The following is a 22,789-nucleotide window of genomic DNA, read 5'->3' as shown; positions in this document are numbered from 1 at the left end:
TCTAGTCTGAAATGTGTGGCTCTGAGGGCCACTGCTAACTCTTTAATTTGGAGGACGTTCTGCCAACCTTTTGAATACATAAGGTGCAAAGCTAGCAAAAATCAAACAACTCCTGCCCCTCTTCAAGATTCCCCACTAGCTTCAAGTTTCATGTCCTGAATTACACCTCCTGAGGGAGAAAACAGTTTAGACTTGTCCTGAGTGAAGATTGTATTTTGTGCAACATATTATCAAACTCCTGCCTTTCCTTGCAAAACAGATGGTTGGAATATGGTAGGATTTGGTCTTGTGCAACCAGCTAAAATCGTAATAAATAATTTCTGCTTAGATGCAGTACATTTATCTCCATGTGATGCTGTCAGATGGAATCAATGCTTTTAAGTTTTAAGAACAAAGCTTTCCCTTAGAATGGTATTGCTGAGAAACTGAAAGAGTTTAGGAAGAAGTAATAAAGGATAAATTAAAAATCATCCTTGCAACTTCTGAGAAAACAAGTGAGGGAGAAAAGATTGTACTACTGTCCCTTCCAAAATGAAATTGGTGTGTCCTCATCGTTCAAGCAGATACAACAGCTAGGAGCAGATATTGCATGCCAGTGGAAAGAATATATATTGCACGCATAAAAGGCTGCAACATAAATTTGAAGAAATATGGGACTCCTTCATATAGGTAGGTCAAACTTTTCCCTCAAGCAGATAATTACAGGCTTGGGGTGAGTAAATCTTATTAGCCTCTCAGCACCTTATCTCCCCTCATAGAGACTGGTAGTAGATATATAGTAGATATATTCTACTTCAGTCACTTTCTGGATTGCATATTAGATATTGCCTTATGCAGTCTGGTCCTAACTACGACCACAGTTTTTCACAGTGGAATGGCTATGGTTTGTCAGTAAACAGGTCATACCAGAGAACAGATGAAAATAGATTCCCAGATTTTGGAAGGGATGGGAGTTATGAAAGGAGATGGGAAGAAAAAAAAAGTGTGGTACACAGCTCTTCTCTTTCTGATATCACCGGATTCCAACATAGCACAGCACCCTAATATTACAATTTGGGGGAGCAGAGCAGGCCGGGACAGCCAAGGTCAGCAGGCACTTTCACGGAGATGGTGATAGGCCAAGACCACATTGGGACATCAGCCTGACCCCAGGCTGGGCTGAAATGGGGCTCCTGGGCCCATGTGCAGGGTGGGGAAAGGCCCCAGCGGAGGCTGGTAAGGGGCAGTAAGGCTTGTTAGTGCCCTCAGGGGCTGACAGTATGGATATTTTATCATGAGTCATTTGACTTGTGTTGTTCTGCTTCAGTATTATACCAATATCCTGAGGCAGTTAGTTACAGCCTCTTGAAGATGACATATAAATGCTACTCACTGTGTCGTCCTCTATGGGAGAAGAAAGGGGATGTATCTCTCATGACCCAGGTCAAGTTCCAAGCAGAGTAACCAGGAGGAAGAAGAGGGCTGCTTGCTCGGAGTTCGGAAGCACTCAGACCTTTCATTAAAAAAACAGAAAAATAAACATTATGTATGACGTAGCTGTTTGTATACTACACATCGAGCACAAAGATCTTAAACAGCTTTATACACCATATGCAATAAGCACCAAAATTCAACAGCTTCTTGGTCGGTTCTTCCTTCCTGATACATTTGTGCACAGGGAGGCAGGAGATAAGTTGCTTTACACTGCAAAATAATCATCACCTAGAAAAACTGCCAACTTCAATCTCACACTGGTTCTAAGTTCTCTTTGACCTTTCAGCCCCTCAATTTGTCATTTTAAAGTTTTTTTTAAAGCATGCGGAGATCGCATACCTGGAACAGGCACACAGAAACCCAGCTTCTGTTCAACAACCCAATGCGTCTATCTCAAAGCTACTTGTTGGGATTAGAATACTCCAGCGATCCAGAACAGGTGAGGATCTGTACAAGCCTGCACGAACTCTACCAGACCGCAATGACACTAGAGGTGCAAAGAGAAACAGTATTTGAAATAACAGGCAAGGTCGATGAGCAAAGCCAAATTCTGTAAGCTTTGAAAGCACAGATTTTCCCTGTGACTGTTTAAGCTGGATTTTCTGAAGACAGGATCTTGCGTATTCTCATCTCATTTGTTGAGGCCATCAGGGGAAAAGAAGGATTTAACTTCATAGAAATACAGGCAGGCAAAACTTGTGTTTGGAAGATTTGTTTGATGGAACAAAACAAACCTCTGGATTGCTGATATGTTCTGATTTCTCAGAGAAGACATAAAGAATTGGTTGTTCAGAAAGAAAATCAAAAGTACATTTTTTGATCTATTAAATAATATTTTTGTCAAGAATACTACAGTTGCTTACTTGAATTCTTTTAGTTTAGGTGCAATGCTAAGCTTTGCTGTAATAACAGCAAAACAATTTGATAATACCTCCCAATAAAAGTTTGGTAAAACCTTCTGTAACAATAGGAATTAACTAACTTAGAGCAATAGTTCATTCAGAGGCTGAAGAACTGTCCTCTTGAATAGATAAATAGTAACGGGTAAGAAAGACACATTTAAGACGATAATAGTTAACACGGTAAATGGCTGAAGCCTTGGGGAAAACACTGCTTTGATTCTATTAAAGGTCTGCTTAGCCCTGCTTCCCACTTCCACGGAAGAAAAACTTGAAAATTTCAGAGGGACTTGTCAGAAGTGTAAATACCAAGTGTTAGTTGTGCCCTATCTTGTTCTCAGTGCAATCGCGTTTTTAGCACGCTCCTGTAACTGCGCAATGATACCAAAACCAAGAGAAGAATAACCACTCTTATGTAAGAGCTGTAACTCTTGCTCATTGCTTAGAGCAGGAATCTTCAAGGTAAGGAAGGACTTCACGCTGTATTGTAAGCCATTCTAGAGTAGCAAAAATTAATATCCCTAATGGCTCAATTAAACCTAGTCTCATGCTAAGTTACGGTACAGTAACTAAATATCCTCTGTTGTCATCTGGAATGTAGCAACACAGATCAGGCCAGTGATTTATGAGGGCAGGTATCAAACCTAGTGTCCTACCTCAAATGTGAATGATGAAGTGATAGGTAACTATGAAATAACCTTTACATTGGCTTCTCATTCCTAACACCTGTAGAGCCCCAGGTCAGAGTGAGTGATTGTTGCAAACATCCGTCTTAAGAAATCGAGACAGAGATGCTCGAATCACGCAAACTTACAAACGAGACATTGTACTTTGTACTTTCACAAGCAAACTTCCTCACCTGACAAGGGATCGTGGCAGGCAAATGGAACCCCGCGGAGGCAGGACACTGTCTTGCGCAACCCACCTCTCTCCCTCTGAGATGCCACACAAGCAAGGAAGTGAAACGCTTGCGCAAGACTGAAGGTCAGCTCTGCAGAGAGGGATTGTGAGACCACCAAGGCTCATTTTGAGCAACAGTACTTTTCCCTTGAGGAGGGACAACAGGCACCTGAAGGATACAAAAGCAGAATGGGCAAGCCTCTTGGTGCACGTCTGCCACTGAGGACCCCGACCACCAGCAGAAACTGCCGCTGGGTCCAAGGGTGGTGATATCTTCTCTTACCTCTCCTTTTGTTTTCCTCTGTTTCTCTATCTTTGACTTGATTTATAGGCACATAAGGGTAGTGTCATTGTAAGTTTGTCAATACGTGATTTATAGGCACGTAAGGGTTATGTTGTTGTAAGTTTGTCAATCTGCTATATTTTGTAGTTTTGCAAAATTAGACATTATATTGTCATAAGTTTTGCCACGTCAATATCCGTTGTAACTCTGCTGCATTAAAAGTAATGTCGTTACAAAGTCGCGAAGTTACCATATTTTGTAAATTCGCTGAATTCCAAGTAAAGCTTTGATTTTAGTTGAACCTCTTGCGTCATTGTCGTGACTCCTTTATACCGTAGAGAACTGAAAAAGCTCACCCCCCCCTTACCCACTGGGTGGGATGGGACAACATCAAGACATGGTTGTCACGTCTTTCTGTGGCCCCGGATACAGATGGTTGTGGCAAATAATGCCAGGATTCATTACAATAGTTATAATAGTTGCTAGAAGCAGATTTTTTTTCCACAAATGTGCTTCACTTTGATGCTAATATAAAGAATACAAGATTAATATTAATAAAAATGAACTCATGAAATAAGCTGGTTTTAAAAGCGATGTGTGTTTTGCCTGATGTGAGGTGTCTGACCAGTATCAACTGCCCTGTTATATAACACCTGTACCCAGTGACTCTCCTAAATGGGGAATGATTTAATACCCTAAACACAGACCACAGGTCTCCCACAGACAAGAACTCTGGGGCCTCTCTACCCCTAAGAGACCCAGAACGAATGCAGATGTCATGTATTCAGTACTGACAGAGAGCCAAGCCTTGTGGTCAGAATCCTGTGAAAACTTCACACAAACCTGAAAAACCCACTTGCTCCTCATCTCTGTTCCCCTGGAAAAATCATCTGAGAGAAAGTCCCACTGTGCATTTCTCCCCCTAACATTGCAGCCACGGAAGTCAAAATTAAATCACTGCTACTACCCTGAGCAGCTTTACCTGGGAATCGGTAGCACAACGATCAGCTGCAGTACCCCAAATTCCTTGGCCTGCCTCACCTTCGGAAAAATGCCTCTGACAGCTGTAACGCACTTTACATTGCATTCTTCAGAAATCATGCCTACCTCCAGCCTCAGCTATGTGGAAACGTTCCCTCTGCCACCAATACACGCAGTAGATTGAGATTAAAAATAAAGAAGTTGAACATGTGAGCAGAGAAGACAGGGCAGTCCAGGCATGTGAACCTCCCCTCTAACAGCAGCAAGAGATGCATGAAAGATAACATAAAAAATTGAAAGTTCTTCTCTATTTTTAAAAAATGGAATGGATTCAGTTCAATTCATTCTAACCTAAGAACTCCTTTTTCTTGTATTCTTTAGGATTCATTTTTGAACTTCATCTCAAATGATTTGCTTGGGGTATTGGTCTGAACTTGCAGACAAGAAGATTGTATCAGAAGTTATGAATCTTTCTCAATTAAGTTATCTTCAGAGAAAGACGCTGGGTAAAAGGTTTTTGTATAGCCAAGAGGCTACTCTTCACAGTGAGGAATGATTTTATTTCAGTGAGCTATAGGTTAGGCAAAGGAGAGACCTTTCCTCTTCCACCTCCAGGGCATTTTACGTCCAGAAAGATAATTACAGAAGACTGTATCAGCTAAACAAATGCTTTTTGTGCAGCAAGGGTAATGCAAACGTAAGCTACACTGTAGCCATTTTACAAAATAAAGGTGTTTTTCCCCCTCTCTAAAACAATTCATACTGAAGCCAAAAAGCACTAAGAAAATTTTGTCTCCTTTTTAAATATCCTAACCTCCCATTCTGGTTTTTTGTACCAGGGTGCTCTGTCACTTACCAACAGTAACCCTAACCTTTAAAAAAAATTAATGGATCAGCAACTGGAAGCTGACAGCTCCATTTTCAGTAGCCAGAAGTATGGCAAGGTACAACAGAGGTTTCTCTGATATTCTTGCCTAAAGGAATATCCAGGGCCAAATCCTGACCCAAGGTACTCCATCACAGCTAGAAATGTGCACCTGAAGAGAAGGTCTGACATTTCTGTTTTTGAACTTGTGCAAAGGAATCTCCTTAGGGAATGTGAAATTCGTTCAGCTCACCAAGAGTTTTGGTAAAAAAATGAAAAATGGTTCATGTGTACTGAAGTCAAGCCTGAAGGCCACAAATTCATTAAATAAAATATTTATGTATTATTTTAATGAAAAATACCTCTTTACTAGAATAACCCTGCATGTTCACATAAAAATGGAACAAGAAAAGCATTCTACTCAGGTCATTTTTAAACAAACAGGATTTCCTCCCTTCTTTGCCTTTGCTGGAAGAAGGAAGAAATATCCCTAGCAATTAACATATGTAGTTTTCTAAAGTTCTGTGCAGTGCAGAAACGTAGTTGAATTTTTATCAAAACACCCATGCCTTTTTTAACCAAAAAGTGCACCTGCATGTAACTGAATATTGCTTATTACTACCTTTAGATACTGCTTGATTACTCAGTGCATAAGCTTTCTCACTTTGCTGAGCCATATTATTCCCAGTTTCTCAGATCTGGTCCTCACAAACATTATGTCCTAGCAGTGAAACAGGACAGAAAATGTTTTCCGAGAAAAATGCTAAAAACATATTGAGAACCAATGTAGGCAACCTAACATCTTTATGCTTGGGGAGATATGTTCTTATTACTGTTTGGTAAGTTAGTGTTGAATCTGAGATTACAAACCTGCATGTACCTGTCCTCTAGATTTCAGAGTTGCAACAGATATGTAAGTTAATAACTGAGATAAAAATGTACTTTCAGCTACACCTCGGTCTGGAAAAATATCTCAGAGTCATTCATATTTGATTGTGTGGAAATTAGAAATCAGCATTAGTATATTTGTGGCTCTGGTTTATAACAGCAATCAATACAATAGTTATCAGCAAATATTACAACTATGTGTTTAGAAACAGCCTCCACCAAGATCTGGATTTTCCAGTCTCTGGGGAAGCCTGACATTTCAGAAAAGGTTATTCCAGTTCTAAGTAAAAAGTAGCAATTTTCCACAGAAAGCATATTAAACAGTTATTTTTCCCTTATTTAAAAAAAAAAAAAAAAAAAAAAAGCACAAATCTACTCAGGACCAAACCAACTTCATTTCATTAAAAGAAACAAAAAGCCTTACAGGCAGCTGACTGCCCCAGGCATGGAAATCTCTGCAGACTTCTCCTACGAACTAGAGGCAGGCCAAAGACATCTGGGCAGTGGCAGGTCCAACACTGCCCTGAAGCCCAATATCTCCATCTTGCAAAAGAGCTCTCAGGACCCCGGCACTTATGAAGCCCTGGCTAGCTATGACCAACACGATGTTCAGGCTTGCCTCTGCCTAGCTGAGAGCATGTGCCCCAGAGGTCCCTGATAAAGGATTCCTGAGCTCCTGGCTCCACAAAAGTTCTCTGTTTCAGTTTTTTGGGGGTAAAGGGATGCGACCAGGGGAAAAAAAGATTGCCTGAGAATTCCCTGTAAGCTCTCAAATTCACAACTGATCCTCATGATCACACTAACAGTGCTCATACAGCCTCTTAGAAACATTCATTTTTCCCCTCTTCCTGTCTACAAACATATTCAGTCATCCATAAAAGCACAAAGAACACATTATATTGAGCTGACCAAGCAGCACCAAAACCAACAAACAGGCCAAGTAAACGCTTTGTGAATAATCCATATACTCAACTATGTTCATACAAATCATTGTCTAAACGACATTCAGAAGCAAAATTCAAATTCTGTTTCTAGTCAAGCCGGAGAACAAGGCAAAGAGCAAGCTCACTCCATTCCACACAGTTTCTTGCTCTGAACAGTTGGTGAGCTTTACTTACACTAATGGGTGGATATACTCCAGGGTTTCTTATTATAAACCTTTTCTAAAGTATAAAAATGTTCACTGACAGCCTGTCAAGTTTATCTTTTTCAGCTGGAAAATATATTTAATAATGCATTATGTTACAATGATTTTATGTCATATTGAAAGTCTGATGAGTGCAAATAAACAGTAGTGTGTGTGTCACAGAAAGTGTGCTGGATTGCTGTGGGGAAGAAATTTGCATTTAGTGGGCTGTAGCAGACCTGTGGATAGTGGATTCAGTCAGACGTACTGCATGAGGCACAGAAGTGATCAACAACACTGACAGGCAGATGCTTTATGAGTAAATTTGGGAATAGCACACACTTCCTGTACATGAAGCATGTGTCACTAATAAAACTGTATTTAACTCAACAACTGTCTTATCCTTCTGGCCCTGACTATTTTTTTTTTTGCCTTTGTAAGGCTTATTTGAAATTTTCTTTTAACCCCTTTCTGTTAGCAATGTGTTTTTTTGTCCTTCTCCTTTTCACAGGGAATATTAACTTTTGATTGAAAAAACCCCAAATGCCTCAAAGCTCACTAACTCAAATAGGTGCTCCACAACCCCATTCTTCTCTTCCAACGAGGCAGTCCCTCTACCTACCACACCCCATAAACATTTATTGACACAAGGAGAGTCTGTTCTCAGTCTGGGAGATGTGGTCTGATCAGCAGACTCTGGCTCTGGAAGAAGAGGAGCACAAAACACCCAGATTACAATTCCACCAAGGCATTGCGACGGGAATATTAACGACGTATCAGTGTTGCTGTTCATCACAAGGAAAAAAAAAAACATTTTCCTGTTAAAAATGCAGGGGAAAACAAATATTGTTTCCTTTGCTGCTTTCTGTGAATTCTTCTTAGTATTTGCATATATATCGTAAAATCTAAGAAGTTTTTTAATTTCTACTTTGAAAGCATGTGGCATGCAAAGAGCATTAAAAAAAACAATTAAAATGACCAAGCTTACATTCTACCCAGTTCAACTAATATCGTTTAAAAATATACTGCCATCTAGAGCATACTGCTGCATCTCAGATGCTCTGCAGCTGCTGAAGACCTGCCCGGTAAGACAACACAAAACAGCAATGAATCACTGATAAAGAGCTCAGGGTCTCAGTTACAAACCAGACTAGGAATGGCTTAAAGTTGTTACTCATCTGTGTGCATACAAGAAACCTTTAAAAAATCCAGCAGTAGACTGATCTTTGCCATAATAATCTTTCACAGCACAATTAAGCATCTCTGTGGGCAACACAGAGAAAACAAAGGACTGAGTGTTAGCAATTGAACTGCTCTCAGCTCTGGTTTGTCACCTCAAAAGCTGAGGCTGCTGGCAGGGCTGCGTCGTCGAGGGATGCCCTTCTACTACCTGTCTAGCCTGCAGCTTTGCTAAACAAAGGGGAAAGCCCTTTAGCAGCAACGCTCCATGTACAAACACATATTCTGAATTTAGGATGCTTGTGCATTGTATAAGCTTTTAGATATATTAGGATAACAACTGGAAAAGGAGTGTTGGAGTGGTGACTTTGTGGGGCTGTGGTATTTCAACACAGGGCAATACTTGTCCTTGTCTTTGGGCTGATAACCAACACGTCTGAATTACTGACCAGGTATGCAGTAAAAACCAGAAGTCATTATGTCCAGCTGTTTCCTGCAGGACGCACAGACCTCCAGACACTGCAGACCTCAGGAAAGTGCAAGATAAAGTCTGTGGAATTGGGATGGGGCCAGACTCTTTTCAGTGGTGCCCAGCGACAGGACAAGGGGCAATGGGCACAAACTGAAGCATAGGAAGTTCCATCTGAACATGAGGAAGAACTTCTTCCCTCTGAGGGTGACGGAGCACTGGAACAGGCTGCCCAGGGAGGTTGTGGAGTCTCCTTCTCCGGAGATATTCAAGACCCGCCTGGACAAGATCCTGTGTAGCCTGCTCTAGGTGACCCTGCTTCGGCAGGGGGGTTGGACTAGATGACCCACAGAGGTCCCTTCCAACCCCGAACATTCTGTGATTCTGTGATACTAAGGCACACTAAAGTACCTCAGGTTGCAGATGTTCTGATTTTTTTCTGTACATGTAAAAATAAAGTGATCCTTCCACTGTTGTCTGGGGTATTCGTCTACTGTAGATTAGAAAAACTTCCAACAAAAAGACTGAGAGGCAGTATTAAGTTTTGGTCCATGTGTATCAACATTAGAGAGCTCCTCCATTCACAGTCATTGGGAACCCTTCCAGTGCCTGCTGGACTCGTCCCTAGAAGGAGTCTCCGTTACAGTGTTCCTCATCCAAAGGACTTCAGAGCAGTGGCTTACCAGTATGATTGCTATACTGGTACATATGCTATATAGATACACCATACTATATCATGCTCTACCAGTATGAATGCTATACCAGTATGATTCTCATCTGTCACAACTGGGGTCCTGATCCCACGTATTCTCAGTGTCCATCTATCTGCATGCCTCAGATTACTCCTCTGCGTGTACTTTCCCTTAGTCTGTACCCAGTTAACATAACCTCTAGAAGTACAGTGGCCAGCCTTTCAAGGAAAAAAAGAAAAAAACTAGTTGTTTTGACAGCATTTTAATAATTCATTACATATACTGACTTCAAAACATACAGTGCCTTCACCTTGGATTTCTGCATAGCTACTTCCATATTTAACACACACACACACCTGGTTCGAGTCTCTCATCAGATATGCACACTTCCTATATTATCCTAAGTAGTGGGATTAAGGAAAAAGAAACTAACCCAGAAACAACATCTTGCTCTGTTTACACTTAAATCCTCCTTTTGTTCTACACAGACTGTGTACTAAACCAGAATGCGGTGTACTAAACCAGAATGTGTATACAAACTTGCACCTCTAAGGAGTTACCACTTTAACATAGTTACAGATACTTAGATATTCAGTGGCTCACAGTCCCTGCAAATTTTAATACAAGCTCATATTTTTTTCAACATCTGACTTTTGATCTATCTTTCTTGTTTTCAAGGTGTGCCATTCAATGCTCACTTATTTTTGTCTCCATCATTCTTCAGTGTCAGTGGACAAAGACACATGCAAAAATTCCTTGAATGTTTAAATGTTGGGGGAATGAGCATTTGAAGATTTCAGTGCAGATCTGAATCTCTGTGGTCTGCAGGAGGCTTTTCACCCTCAGAGCAGGCAGTCTGCATCACCTTTTAAAGATGGCTTCTTTGATCAGGATGAAAATGGAGGTAAAACTCACTTCTCCCACACTTTCATGCCATGTCAATACCTCTGGCTCTGGAAATACTCACAACAAAGTTTAGGGAACATTTTTTCTTTCATATATAGGAACTAAATGCCCCCCTTCCAACTCAAATCCATCTACAATCACACATGACCTGAGCATCTAAAATCCTCTCTTCCACTGCACTGCAGCATTGAGCTTGGATGGAGGGTGGAGAGGAAACAAAGTTCATTTTCACACACCTATTGCATATCAGAAGGAAGGACAAACTTTTTTCCTATGGTTCCTAATACAGACACAAGAGACAGTTTAAAGGTCACAATTCAGCCTGAGTTAATTTGGGAAGTGTCTTTACTTCACTCCAGCTGATTTATCCAGGTTTCCCCAGGAATTCACATTACCTGTATCCTATACTACCTACTACATCTACCCCTTTCTTTGCAAAAAAAGCTTCTTGGACATGTGCACCATCCTTCTTCCTCAAAGACCATGAGGCAATGTCCAGAACAGTCTCTCATCCACCACCTGGCATAAGCCCACCTCAGGCACAAGCTGGCCTTGTGTCACTGCTTGGAACGATTCAATAACGCCAGTCGCAAATGGTGGCCAGTAAACATCTGTTATTTGGAAGCAAGCGACAGTAGTGGCACAAGTCAATCTTATTTTTCCTCCTTACTGTCATTATTACAACTCTTGCTTCTGTAAAAGGAGGGAAATTCTATGCTTATTGCACAAGTGCATGTGAAAGTTAATGCTGGCAGAAGGCTCAATAATGGTCCCACAATACAGAAATACAAATCCAGGGGCTTTTTTTTAAATGAGACATCCCCACCCCTACACGTTTAAAATAGGTCACAAGCAAAGGAAATAAAACACAGCAACTTCAGGTGAAAACTGGAGATGTCCCGTACAAAAGAGGCAGAAATCCTGAAGTGATGTCTCCCATAGAAACTGTGCCTCGTCTGTACCACGCAGACAGAGATAACACCTTTAGAAAGGTCACTGCAGCTCCAGAGGCTTTGTCCAGCTTTAATATATGGAATAATTCTGAAACCTTGCAATCCAAAGATGGCATTTTAGAAGAAGAAACTTTTAAAATATGCCTGCTGTATCAAAACATACAGTGAACACTCTGAGGAATTATATGAAGCTCTACATATGTACAACAGACACAAACTGTGAAGCAGTGACAGTTATGAATTTCCTGCCATTTGTAAGGCTAAAACCATTTATTCGCTGCGTTAGGCATTTCTGTTAAGATATAGTGTTGCAGAATAGCAACAAATGTGCAGGGTGTTTTGGTATCAGAGAAAATACTAGATATTCATTATTGGTAGGCAAGCTGCATTATATCTAGAAATAGCAAAAGGGTGCGATGACTATTTCAATCTAAATCACAGCTGTCTTGGCAGTAACAATAAAACCTACTTCATATTCCCTTTACTGGGAAAGATGCCAATGTGTTCATATTGTCTATTTTCACTGCAACATTTAATTTTGCTTAAGGTAAAGGACAGCATCTCTGACTACAACTGTGGGGTGTTTAGACGTGAAAGTTCTTCTCAAGGAAGTTCTGCAAGTGCTGCCAAAATGAAGGCCACAAAGCACCTGAGCCAGCCATGAGAAACTCCTGTCTTCACCTGGATAGACACCTCTGAGCTGACTATGAGCAGAGATTGTAAAAGGGAAATTACTCATCATTCTGTTTTTCACGTGCAAAACAAAAATGAGAAGCAGTATCTCCAGAGATACCCTGATTGTTGTGTGTTTGGTTTTTTTTACCAGTGTGGCACACTTTTGCTCTGTATAGCCGTTTTCCAAAGATTTTAAATGCTAACTAATCCTCAGCATTCACGTAAGAGATGAGTGATGTTGTAAAGCAGCTGATGCCACCAGCCACCACTGTCTTCTGCTGGATGGAACCAAAGCAGTTCAGTTACGTGGCACCAAAGACGGTGCTGCAGCTCAAGGCAGGGCCCTGTGTGTGGCGCAGGACAGCCCAGGTTATCTCTGCTGATGCAAACTATGCTGCTGTGAAGTCCTACTTGGCCTTATATCTGACTGCTGGTATAAAGATGACCAACCAAATACTCAGTGAGACACAGTCTAGGATGAGTAGGAAGAGGCAGGTCACAGAAAACAGGAGCTTTCTGTTCTCTCAGTTACATATTCCTACATTCCTCAGACGTGGCAAAACTGGTGAGAAGGGCTGGGTTGAAAAGCTGGCCCATCGGGAGCTGAAACATCAGGAGCTGTAAACCAACTAGTAGAAGACATGAACCACATGGAAAAAATTGTACATGAGGGATTTGCCACAGAATTATGTACCTCTTATGTGTAATGGTACTAAGAAACCATGGAATTAAATGACATGCTCAAATTCATATTGCAAAATGGTAGGAAAGTTTAGAAAAGAAAACAACCTTTACTGTTTCCTGCTCCCCAGAGGTCCCCACTTCTGGTAGTCCAGCCCTGTCTCTGCCAAATGACTTCACTCCATCTTGTGAAATTCTGCACATCTGGAACAGAGCCAGTGTGTGGATGGGGCTTTAATCTACATGAAAATAAAACAAAGTAGCCTTGCAGGAATATCTAGAAGGATAGTAGGACATTTTATACTGATTTACATTTTTCATTTTTCTCCAAATTTATGTCTACCTAAATCCTTTCCTGCAAAAAAAGAAACAACTTTGCTTCTCTTCTCCCCAGAACCTGCACTGTTCAAAAAGAAATTCCCCAAGTGATTACTGAAAGGCCTGTAAGAGAAATGATTACAAATGGCTGAGTTAACTGCTCCGGACGGCCTCATCAGTCATCATAATGTGGTCTCAGCACCAGACTCATCAGGACACGCAACTTGTCATGACAGATGACACCTCTTCAAGAAGACTTCCTCCCATGGCTTTTCCCCAAGAAAGTCCTCCAGGGATGAGGTGCTTGCAAATAGCGGTCCTTAAGCAATAATCAAGGAGGAATCATCACCAGCTGCCTTCAGTGAGATGCTTCAGTGCTGGGGTGTTGGTGGTTTTTTTTTTTTTAGTATTACGTTTAGTGTCTGAGTGTGGAATGTTTTATCTGCGTGCACATCTTGAAATCAAAGTACTTTTGGCAGTTGCTCTAAAGGTGAATTTAGAGATGATGATAACAACGACAAATTAGGAAAGAGGAGGCCAGAAAAGGCTGAGATAGCACTGCTAGCCTCATGCTATTTTTCCACTGCCAGCCCCAAATGCTGTAAAACAATTTGCCATCTATGCCTCATTTTCTGCATCTAGAGAAAGAAAAGTATACAGACTTCTATTGTAAGTCTGCTATGGAAACTGGCAAGTTGAATTTTGGGGGGTTATACAGCACCGCCTACGATGAGGGCCAGACTAATACCTGTTATAAATAAAAGCCAACTTCTCATCCCATAGATACTGTTTTGTGAACTGGAACTCGAGACTGCTAATTCCATTTCCAGTTCTTCTTATCTGTAACGGGATCTAAGATAAATTGCGTAATTTCTCCTTTTGCCTTGTTTTTTCTGCTACTAAAATGGAAGTAATGATGTTCATGGGGCTTGGGAATCCTTGGATAAAATGCAGTAAATATTTTTATGAAGAAATGTCTAAGCAAAGTTTTAAAAATATCATTTCCCTTAAACTCTATTGTCCTGCTCCTCACATACAGTTTTTACTATGGCGAGGGTAAAAACCTTTTTTAAGAAGAACAGTTGGCTTCTTAATGACACAAATCTCAGTCACAGTGAAGAGGCAAACTCTCTGCAATGAACAGTTTGTTTGTGAAATTTGGCACTTGTTGGCTGTTTGCAAATTGTTCATGGACAGACCGCAGTGGATGAATACTTTGAAATTACTCAAATATTTACTGGGAACAGATTTCAGCCCTTGGGGTTTTTTGTTTGTTTGCTTTGTGTGGTACTCCAGCTATGCACCAGTTGGTCTTTCAAATGCCCGTGGTACCAAAGAGGTGCTGGATCCGAGCAGCAATCTGAATTTCTGCTTTGCAGGAAACTCCATTATTTCTCTTTCTTTCAATTCCACGTGTTGGAATGAACAAGAATAAATCTGAAGTTTCCTGGAAATAAAATCTTATATAGGAAAACAGCTTGGGACCAAATGATTTTGTGTAGAGGAATTAAATTTTAAGAGTTTCATGTCAATTTTACTGTAAAGCATATTCTAGCACAGTTGCAAATGAAGTAAATGATCCAAATGCTTCACTGTGGTAAGGTCAAAACATTTCATTTTGATTTGCTCCCTCGCTGAAAAAGACCTCAGCATTTTGTGTAAATTGATATATTTCCATAGGAAGTCTAGTTTTCAAAATTATATTTCCTGATAGAAAATCTGCCATTAGGAAACAACTTAAGTAATTCTAATTCTTATGCATCTGACAAGATATGACTTTGCTATGCAGCTGCCAGAGCACCTCTCTGGGAATTCTCTGACAAGGACCTTGAACTGGAGAAATCACTCAGTTTGGCCAGTCTGGAAAAACTCATGGAGAGTCAATGAGCTCTTTTAGGAAATTTAGTAAAGAGCGAAACAGAATGAGCACAGCCATGGTAAACTCATAAAAAATTCAAATGAAAGAAATTCTCTGTTGGCTACAAACTTCAGATGGATGTTTATTTTTATTGACAGAGAGGGAGCTGCATGTCAGAGACAGCACAACACACTGGGAATTACAACAACAGACTGAACCCCCACCAGAATGATGCTACTGCTCCTTATATCCATACCCTTCCTTGATAACACTGGTAGGCAGTTTCGGAATGAAAAACACACATTCTCCTTTCCTTTGCAAAAAAACCCGGCCCTTCTGTTCACAAGCTGCCTGCACCTGTAGTCCTAGCTGCACCGTTAACGGCCTTACAGTGCAAGCAGCTGATCCACCACTGAACGCACTAAGCTGAACTGGCCTGTGTGAAGCTGCAAAGAGCCACTCTGAAAGTCTGCGTCCCATCAGGGAAGCAAGAGCATTCAGCCTTTTCATAATTTCTGGTTTCAATTTGGGAGAAGTCTTTTGAAACAGTCAGTTTTACGAACTTCTTCCAAGGCCTGACTAATATCCTTCTGTCAATGACAGTGTTAGCAATCACAGACATGATCAGGTGAGGATTTGGGGTATTTTAAAGGTTCTTTTCATACAGCTTAGCAAGTAGAAATATCTGCTGCCAGTATCACCTTAGCAGTCAGCGCTCCAGAACTCTTTAAGGAACTGACTATGCATTACCCACGACTACAGTTTGAGACATTCTAGGAAACCATAAAATTACACGAAGAACAAGTATTTATATAAGTAACTTGTTTTTCAAAATTGCTGTAGAGAGTTATGTTGTGTTAAAATATTTGCTGCACACCACAATGGTGTCTTAGAGCATCTTCCCTCCTCTAACCTGCACGCTGTGGGGATGACTACATGGGCTTTAGACACAAACTTAAACTGTCTCACTTTGCACATTACAAAAATCACCCCAGATTCAACTCACTCAGATGATGTGTTGTAGATCTTAGACTCACATATCTGTACTCCTACCTATGAAAAAAGTACTTTGTGAAGGTAGGCAGCCTTCTTTCCATCCCATTTACTGAAAGAAATCTAGGCAAGAAAAACAGGGAGTATGCTTTTCTCCCATGATAACTTTAACTCAGGAGAGACTCTGGATCAGCAGGGTGTCTTTAAGTCTGTAAAGACAACTGGAGCAGGTAATAGAGAAAGAGACCACCATCCTGTGGATGAATTGCAGCTTGCAAAGAGAGGGTATGAATAATTTGATAAAGGTTCTGAATTATACATAAGTGACCAGATGATGCAAAACAACAGAGCACGGTAAGAGGTTTTTTACCACCAGATCACTAACTGCACTAGCTGGCCATCAAATCAACTCTAATACAGTCTGGTGCTCAGGTTCTTGTTTTCTCTAGGACTCTTACCCACATCTTGATAATAATGGCCCCAGTAAGATATTTTAATACTGAGAGCATCCTCTCCTTCCCCCCAGGTTCTCCTCAGTGCTTATCCGCCTCCACCTCAGGTGCCCCTAAGCCATTATGGCCTCCTGCTCATGGATGTCCTATAGTCATTTTTCTGGGCTGCTAGAAGCAGTCTTCAGGAATTGGGTATATCTGCTTCAGTTTTGCTTTACTTCTTCCCCTCCCTTCCTCTACTCAAGAGAAGCACTAGGGACAGGCTCTCTCCATGCCCTCTTTTTTTACATCCCTGCTCCTGCCCCGTGACTGGGTGCAGGAGGCCTAGGATTTCTCATGCCATCAAGAGGAAACTACTTTCTTGGTTCTGGGAGCTCAAACCAGCAGCAGCACTGGCTCTGACGGGAAGTCACCCCTGGCATTTAGCAGCCAGGTGCATCTTCCCAGGGTAAAGTTTGGTCTGGAGCATCTGAAAGACACTGAAGGGATGACAGGGTATAGGAGAAGACTGACTCTCATGGTAAGAGACTGCGTATGTTCTCCTGTGGATGAAACCTGCCTCTGTCCAGCTCATATAGAGTTTTTGATTAGTACTTGCCATCTCAGATGCCTGTGCTGCCTGACCACCCACAACCTAACATTTATGAGGGAAATAGTGCTAACTTGTCCAGTCTGCCCTTACTGGATTGCTTAAAATAGTAATTAACCTGTTTTTCTGCCCCTTGCTATCTCTGGAGTACACCTGCTTACATGAGGTTGATCAGAATCCAGCTCACTACTCACAGGAATTAACATCATTATCTCCTTGTACAGGCTGCCTGAGCCGTAAATTCACTTCCCCGCTCTGAGTTTTAATCTGGCACTAGGTCTTCTGCTTTCTGACCACTGCATTCTGGGCTGCATGAGGGAACATCAAGAACTTTCCCTCCTTCCTCTCTGTATCCTATTCCAAAATGCAGCGTGCCCTGCTTCTCAGGGCACTGGCCTCTGTGTCTCCAGCAGCACCTAACCCGCCATTTCCACCATGACCAGTTAGAGCTGGAAACTTCCAACAGCGCATCCACTAACAGTGAAACTAAGACAAACTCTCCTGAATTTTGAGGCGTGCAAAATCAAAATCCAGTCTGGAACCCTGGCTTGGAGGGATCTGTATCAGCTCATGTCCAGTAACTGCAGAGTATGATGCCACTTCTATTGTAGTCTAAAAAAGATTTATCACAGACCTATCACTATTGACAGGTCAATCAGAGCACTGTAATCAAATCCAAACTGCTACTTTTAAGTCTATTTTTGGGAAACCTCGACACCAGACAATCAGATTTGATATGGGATGAAATAAGCAAGATTGCTCAGAATTTCATCGAAAATTTTTAAGATAATCTGTCTTGCTTTTTTTTCTTTTTCCATTTTTTTATTCCCCCTTAATTGAGTTCCTCTCTCTTCTAGCCAATGCTGCTTTTCCAGTAATACAGGTTCAGGCTGTATCTTTATCAGCCACAGAAACAGATCAGCATGCCGCAGGCACACAGGTTCTCTTCCCTTTTTCCATCCAATTTTGCAAGTGTTGAAGGTCAGTATCCAAATGATCACCTGCTTAACCAAATTGAATTACACCTCCCAATTTTTAATATAACTCTACTGCACAGAAATCAGCTGTGTAAAAGTATTATAATGGGACTTTATATTAATGCAGCAACAGTACTCAGCCAGACAATGAAAAATGCAATAAATTCCTAGCCTGCAAACACAACCTAGGGTCAGACTTAAGCTGGGTTTCTTCTGTCCTTATACAGTGCACATAGTAGCAAAAATGCTGTAGACTGAAATAATGGTCTCGGTAAAACCTGTGCAGTCCCAGTGCTTTCAGTGGTCAGGGTAGGGTACTCACCAGAACCTGGGTTAACAGCGCCATTATAGACAGCACTCAAGTGCCCGAGAGCCTCGGGCTCTGTCAGCTATTATTTTTAGTGGATGTAATACAGGAAGATGGAGATTCCAGCTTGCTCGAAGCTGAATTGGCTCTGCGATGCTAACAGAAGTAAAAAGCAATAAAACCCACCATGTTGCCACTAACAGATTTTATATGTGTCTGAAGGTACATGGGGAGTTACTCTATTGATTAAATAAGGACCTTTTTTGAATAGTCATTCTCTAGAGTAGCATTTTAAGATTGGTAGTGAATTACATTCATTTGGGGATTTCATCAGGATGCCGTGGCATTCACAGCTTTAGCATGCTCCAGTCTTGCAGTAAGAGCAAAACGTCCTACAATACCTACCTGCAAGGTTGGTTTGCAGTGAAGCAAAATTCAGCACAATCTATAGCTACCATGAGGTCAAAAGCCATAGATTTTGCTAATATATAAACCTTCCACGTGCTGGCTAAACATCATGGATATACTTTACCGAAGAAGTAAAAAAAATCTTCTGTGTGGTTTAAGCATTATCTCTACTAGCACCTTACTAGTGGCTGAGCTCCAGGCAATACAGAACTAGTAAAAATCCTAAAACCAAGTGGGATACAATCTAATGCCTGCATCCTCTGGCAGAATCAGAGAAACAAAGCTTCCTCTGTCAATGTATTGATTCTTCCAGGCTTGGCTCATTTTTTTTTGAACAAATATTCTTTGGAACTTAACTTCATCCTGAAATGGTGGCAGTAGGGAGGAATATAATATTTTCTGTTTTTAACTGAAGAAAGTTGTGATCCAGCAGGTAAACATGATCTCAGGGAGCTAGAGAGGTAAATTTACTCACTGCTGAAAACAAAGACAGGAAAAGGTTTCAGACCAGCGAATTTCCTTCAACTCAAGAAAAACTTTCCTTGTAAAACATTTCTAAAGAAACTTCTTGTTAAATTCAGCAAATTTACTGGAATTACATGGAGAATGAATAAAGGCCACTGCTACCTAGATTTATTTTTCAATTTAGCCTAAGTTTTGTTTTAAAATCAAGTATGCAGATGACAATGAACCAAGGGGTGCAGCTGGCATGCCAGAGGGCACGGCTGCCATCCAGAGGGACGAGGACAGGAGAGGGGAATCGGCCAACGGAACCTCGTGAAATCCAGGAGGACAAATGCAAAGCCCGGCACCTGGGGAGAACAAACCCCTTGCAGCGATACAGCCTGGGCACAGCCTGGCCGGGGAGCAGCTCTGCCAAAAGGGCCTCGGGGCACAGCAGGCTGGACACGGGCCAGCAGTGCTGCAAGGACAGCAGGCAGCATCTTGGGCTGTACCACCATCATAGACAGCAGGTTGAGGGAAGTGATTAGTCTCATTTGCTCAGCACTTGTTAGACCACCGGATCCAGTTCGAGACACGTAGTACAAGAAAAACATCAGTTAACTGGAAGGAGTTCAGGGGCGGCCACTGAGCTGGCCGGGGCAGGAGCACTTGCCCTGTGAGAAAAGGCTGTGAGTTGGGGTTTGTTCAGCCCAGGGAAGGGATGGCTTGGGGAGACCTGACAGCAGCCCCCAGCACCTAGGGGGAAATGACCGAGAGGTGGAGCAGAGCCTGTTGCAGAGATGCGTGGTGGGAGAACAACAGACATGGTCATCAATTGGAGCTGGTAGGGTTCTGACTGGACATAAGAGGGGGAAGAAAAATCCCTGTGGGAATGACACAGCCATGGGACAGGGGCCAAGAGAGGATGTACAGGTTTTCAGGCCCTGACTGGACAAAGCCCTGAGCAACCTGCTCTAAAATCAATGTTGGCCCTGCTTTGAGCAGGAGGCTGGACTAGAGACCTCCCATGTTCCCTTGCAACCTGAATTGCTCTAAGATTCTATGAAAATAATTGTTGTGAGCCATAGCTCATTTTCAAGAGGACTCAGAGAACTGAAGAGGTTTCATTTAAGAAAATTATGACTTCTGACGGTTTGGTAGAAAACCTATTTTCAATGCTTTCCATCAGTGAAAGCACAAAAGCAAAATTCAGCTTGCATGAATCCCAGCAGGTCAGCACCAAAATATTTTGCCTACAGATACCTTTCCTGGCTCTCCTGGGTACTTCAGGCACTCAATAGCTTCATTTTGCAGATGTAGCATCAGATAGTCAGTTTAAGTGGCCTGCTCATGTTCATACAGATCTGTATCAGAGCCCAAAGTTAAAAGGCATAATTTACTCTTATTTTGCACCAGAAGCACACCTTCCATGCATTCTCTACATAGAACCTTTGTACGATGACTATGTTTTTAACACAGCTTCTTGGTGCTTCTTCGCAGAATACAATACTGTGTAATTCACTACAGAGAATAGCAGAGACTCAAACCTCAGCACTGAGCTTTAAAACAAAAAATAAACAGAATTTCCTCTTTTTAATTTTTTTTTCCATTCTATTTGTGTTCTAGGAAACTGGCCTAATAATGCCACAGTAATTCTATAAGTTCAGCTTAATCTTAAACAATAACAACAAATGAGTTTCATTTGATCTGTTCAAACACAGAGCGTGTTTGAAAAAAGTGCCAAGGGCTGCTGGTGTTAGAGGGATATTGGCAGAAGCCGTTTCCTCAGCTATAGAAAGGAGGAAAGGAGACCATTTTTAGCATTTGCTGAGGCAGTTGCAGTAGATTAACTTTAGATCAATGAGTTGCTTGATTATTCTGCTTCACTCTCAAGTTTCTTTCAAGGCTTCTCTTTACCAACCAGGAAAATAAATATACAAGTTGAAAACACTCTCCCAGTCTTCATTCATAAAGAAGGGATTTTTCAAAAGTGACTGTATGTCATCTGCAGCAAGGCAGAGGTGCCAGAGTGTCACTGGGTGTCACTAACTACCTAGTGATGCAGTGGGCAACCAGATGCATTTTCAGAGGGGCTTTGACAACTGCAGCACCCTGGGGTTGTGACTGTGTTCTAGCTGAAAAACAGGAAAAGAGTACACGATTCCCATTTTTGCTCATATGAATCCCTCGCAGTTCTAAACTACCCTTATGTTTCTCTTTTTCTTCTTTTTCCCCCACATTACCCCATTCCTGGCTCACGAGTCATTTGGAGGACTTGCAGAATATTCTACCTGCATGCACATTCTCCAGCCCCACCTTGTGCTCAGCAGAGCTTGGAAAAAGTCCAGCTGGGGAACTCAGACCTTTAGCCGGCATAGTGAGAGCAGCACGCTTGCAACCATGTTGGGAGGCATCAGCTTTTGCCTACAGCTGTCTGCTCAAAGATCCCCAAATATGCCTTTCCAGAGCTCCTTACCTCTGCGCCAGCCCTCCTGATGCTGTGTCGCTTGCTCACCGATCCTGCTCAGATCCAGCTGCCTTTAGGCACTGTGTTACTCTACCTGAGATCTTCCAGATAGGCAAAAGAGCTGCCTCCTCCACATCCACTATCAGTAGCAGTCACCCTCAGTCTTCGCCAGGATCCGACCAGCCTCTGGAGCAGAAGGCTTCTAGGAAAGCCTTTTCTCTAAAGGCTGAACACAGTGAGGTATCTGGCACAACAACACTGTGAAACTGGCAGATCTATGCCCTCTGATTTTAGTCATATTTTAACACAAATACTACTGCAGAAACTTCCAGGCCCCACTTGACTGTCTTAAAAAAATAATTTATAGTAATATTTTGAAAGCTAATCTTCAGTGAAACTATCTCTAGAACAAACTCCTCCAGCATGTAACGCTTCTTATTCTTCAGTGAGTAGAAGAACAATAGTCTGAGTTTCGCATCACTATTTTTCGAAGCTATGCCTGTTTCAGAGACCAGGTCTGCTTAGCAGACAATTATTCCTCTGCCTTTTGACGGCAATCTGCCTATGCCCTGAAGCAGAGCTTAAGCCTTCCTGAGGTTGTTATTTTTCTCTTTGTTCAGCTTTGGTTTGCTGAATGTTTAAAACAAGATACACCATCCCTCTCTGGACTGACATCAGATTCTTAATAAGAATGCTCTGGGATTTCTCCTGTATCTGGCAAAGTCCTCTGTCCTTTCAGTTGCATAAAGTAATGGAATTTGTAGTCATATAAATGCATTAGTGTTGGACAACGTGATGAATAGACTTGTATATTTGTACAACACCGCAAATGAGTATCATAATGTTTTACTGCCTTGCAACTAAGAAGCCACTGCTACAACCATTTGCTCATCTCTGTACACAAGATATCCATTACTCCTAAGGGTGTGAATAAAAAGTTCGCCAAACTGAGAGACATAGTAAGACAACTGTTAACGATCACATTTTTTTTAGAAAAAACGACACA

General features: G+C 41.6%; 1 protein-coding gene across 3 annotated transcripts in view; it reads right to left on the bottom strand.

Annotated features, from left to right (window-relative positions):
• Positions 1 to 22,789, bottom strand: part of ALK (ALK receptor tyrosine kinase) — a 326,540-nt gene that overhangs the window by 239,401 nt on the left and 64,350 nt on the right. For all 3 annotated transcript variants that reach the window (XM_075413139.1, XM_075413138.1, XM_075413140.1), the window contains exon 2: positions 1,373 to 1,492. In XM_075413139.1, coding sequence (XP_075269254.1) covers positions 1,373 to 1,492 — 120 coding nt within the window. The remainder of the gene's footprint in view (positions 1 to 1,372; positions 1,493 to 22,789) is intronic.

This window comes from Opisthocomus hoazin, chromosome 2, assembly GCF_030867145.1.
Source record: "Opisthocomus hoazin isolate bOpiHoa1 chromosome 2, bOpiHoa1.hap1, whole genome shotgun sequence".
Classification (NCBI taxonomy): Eukaryota; Metazoa; Chordata; class Aves; order Opisthocomiformes; family Opisthocomidae; genus Opisthocomus; species Opisthocomus hoazin.
Note: the sequence above shows the minus strand (reverse complement) of the source record. Positions and strands in the feature narration are given on the sequence as shown.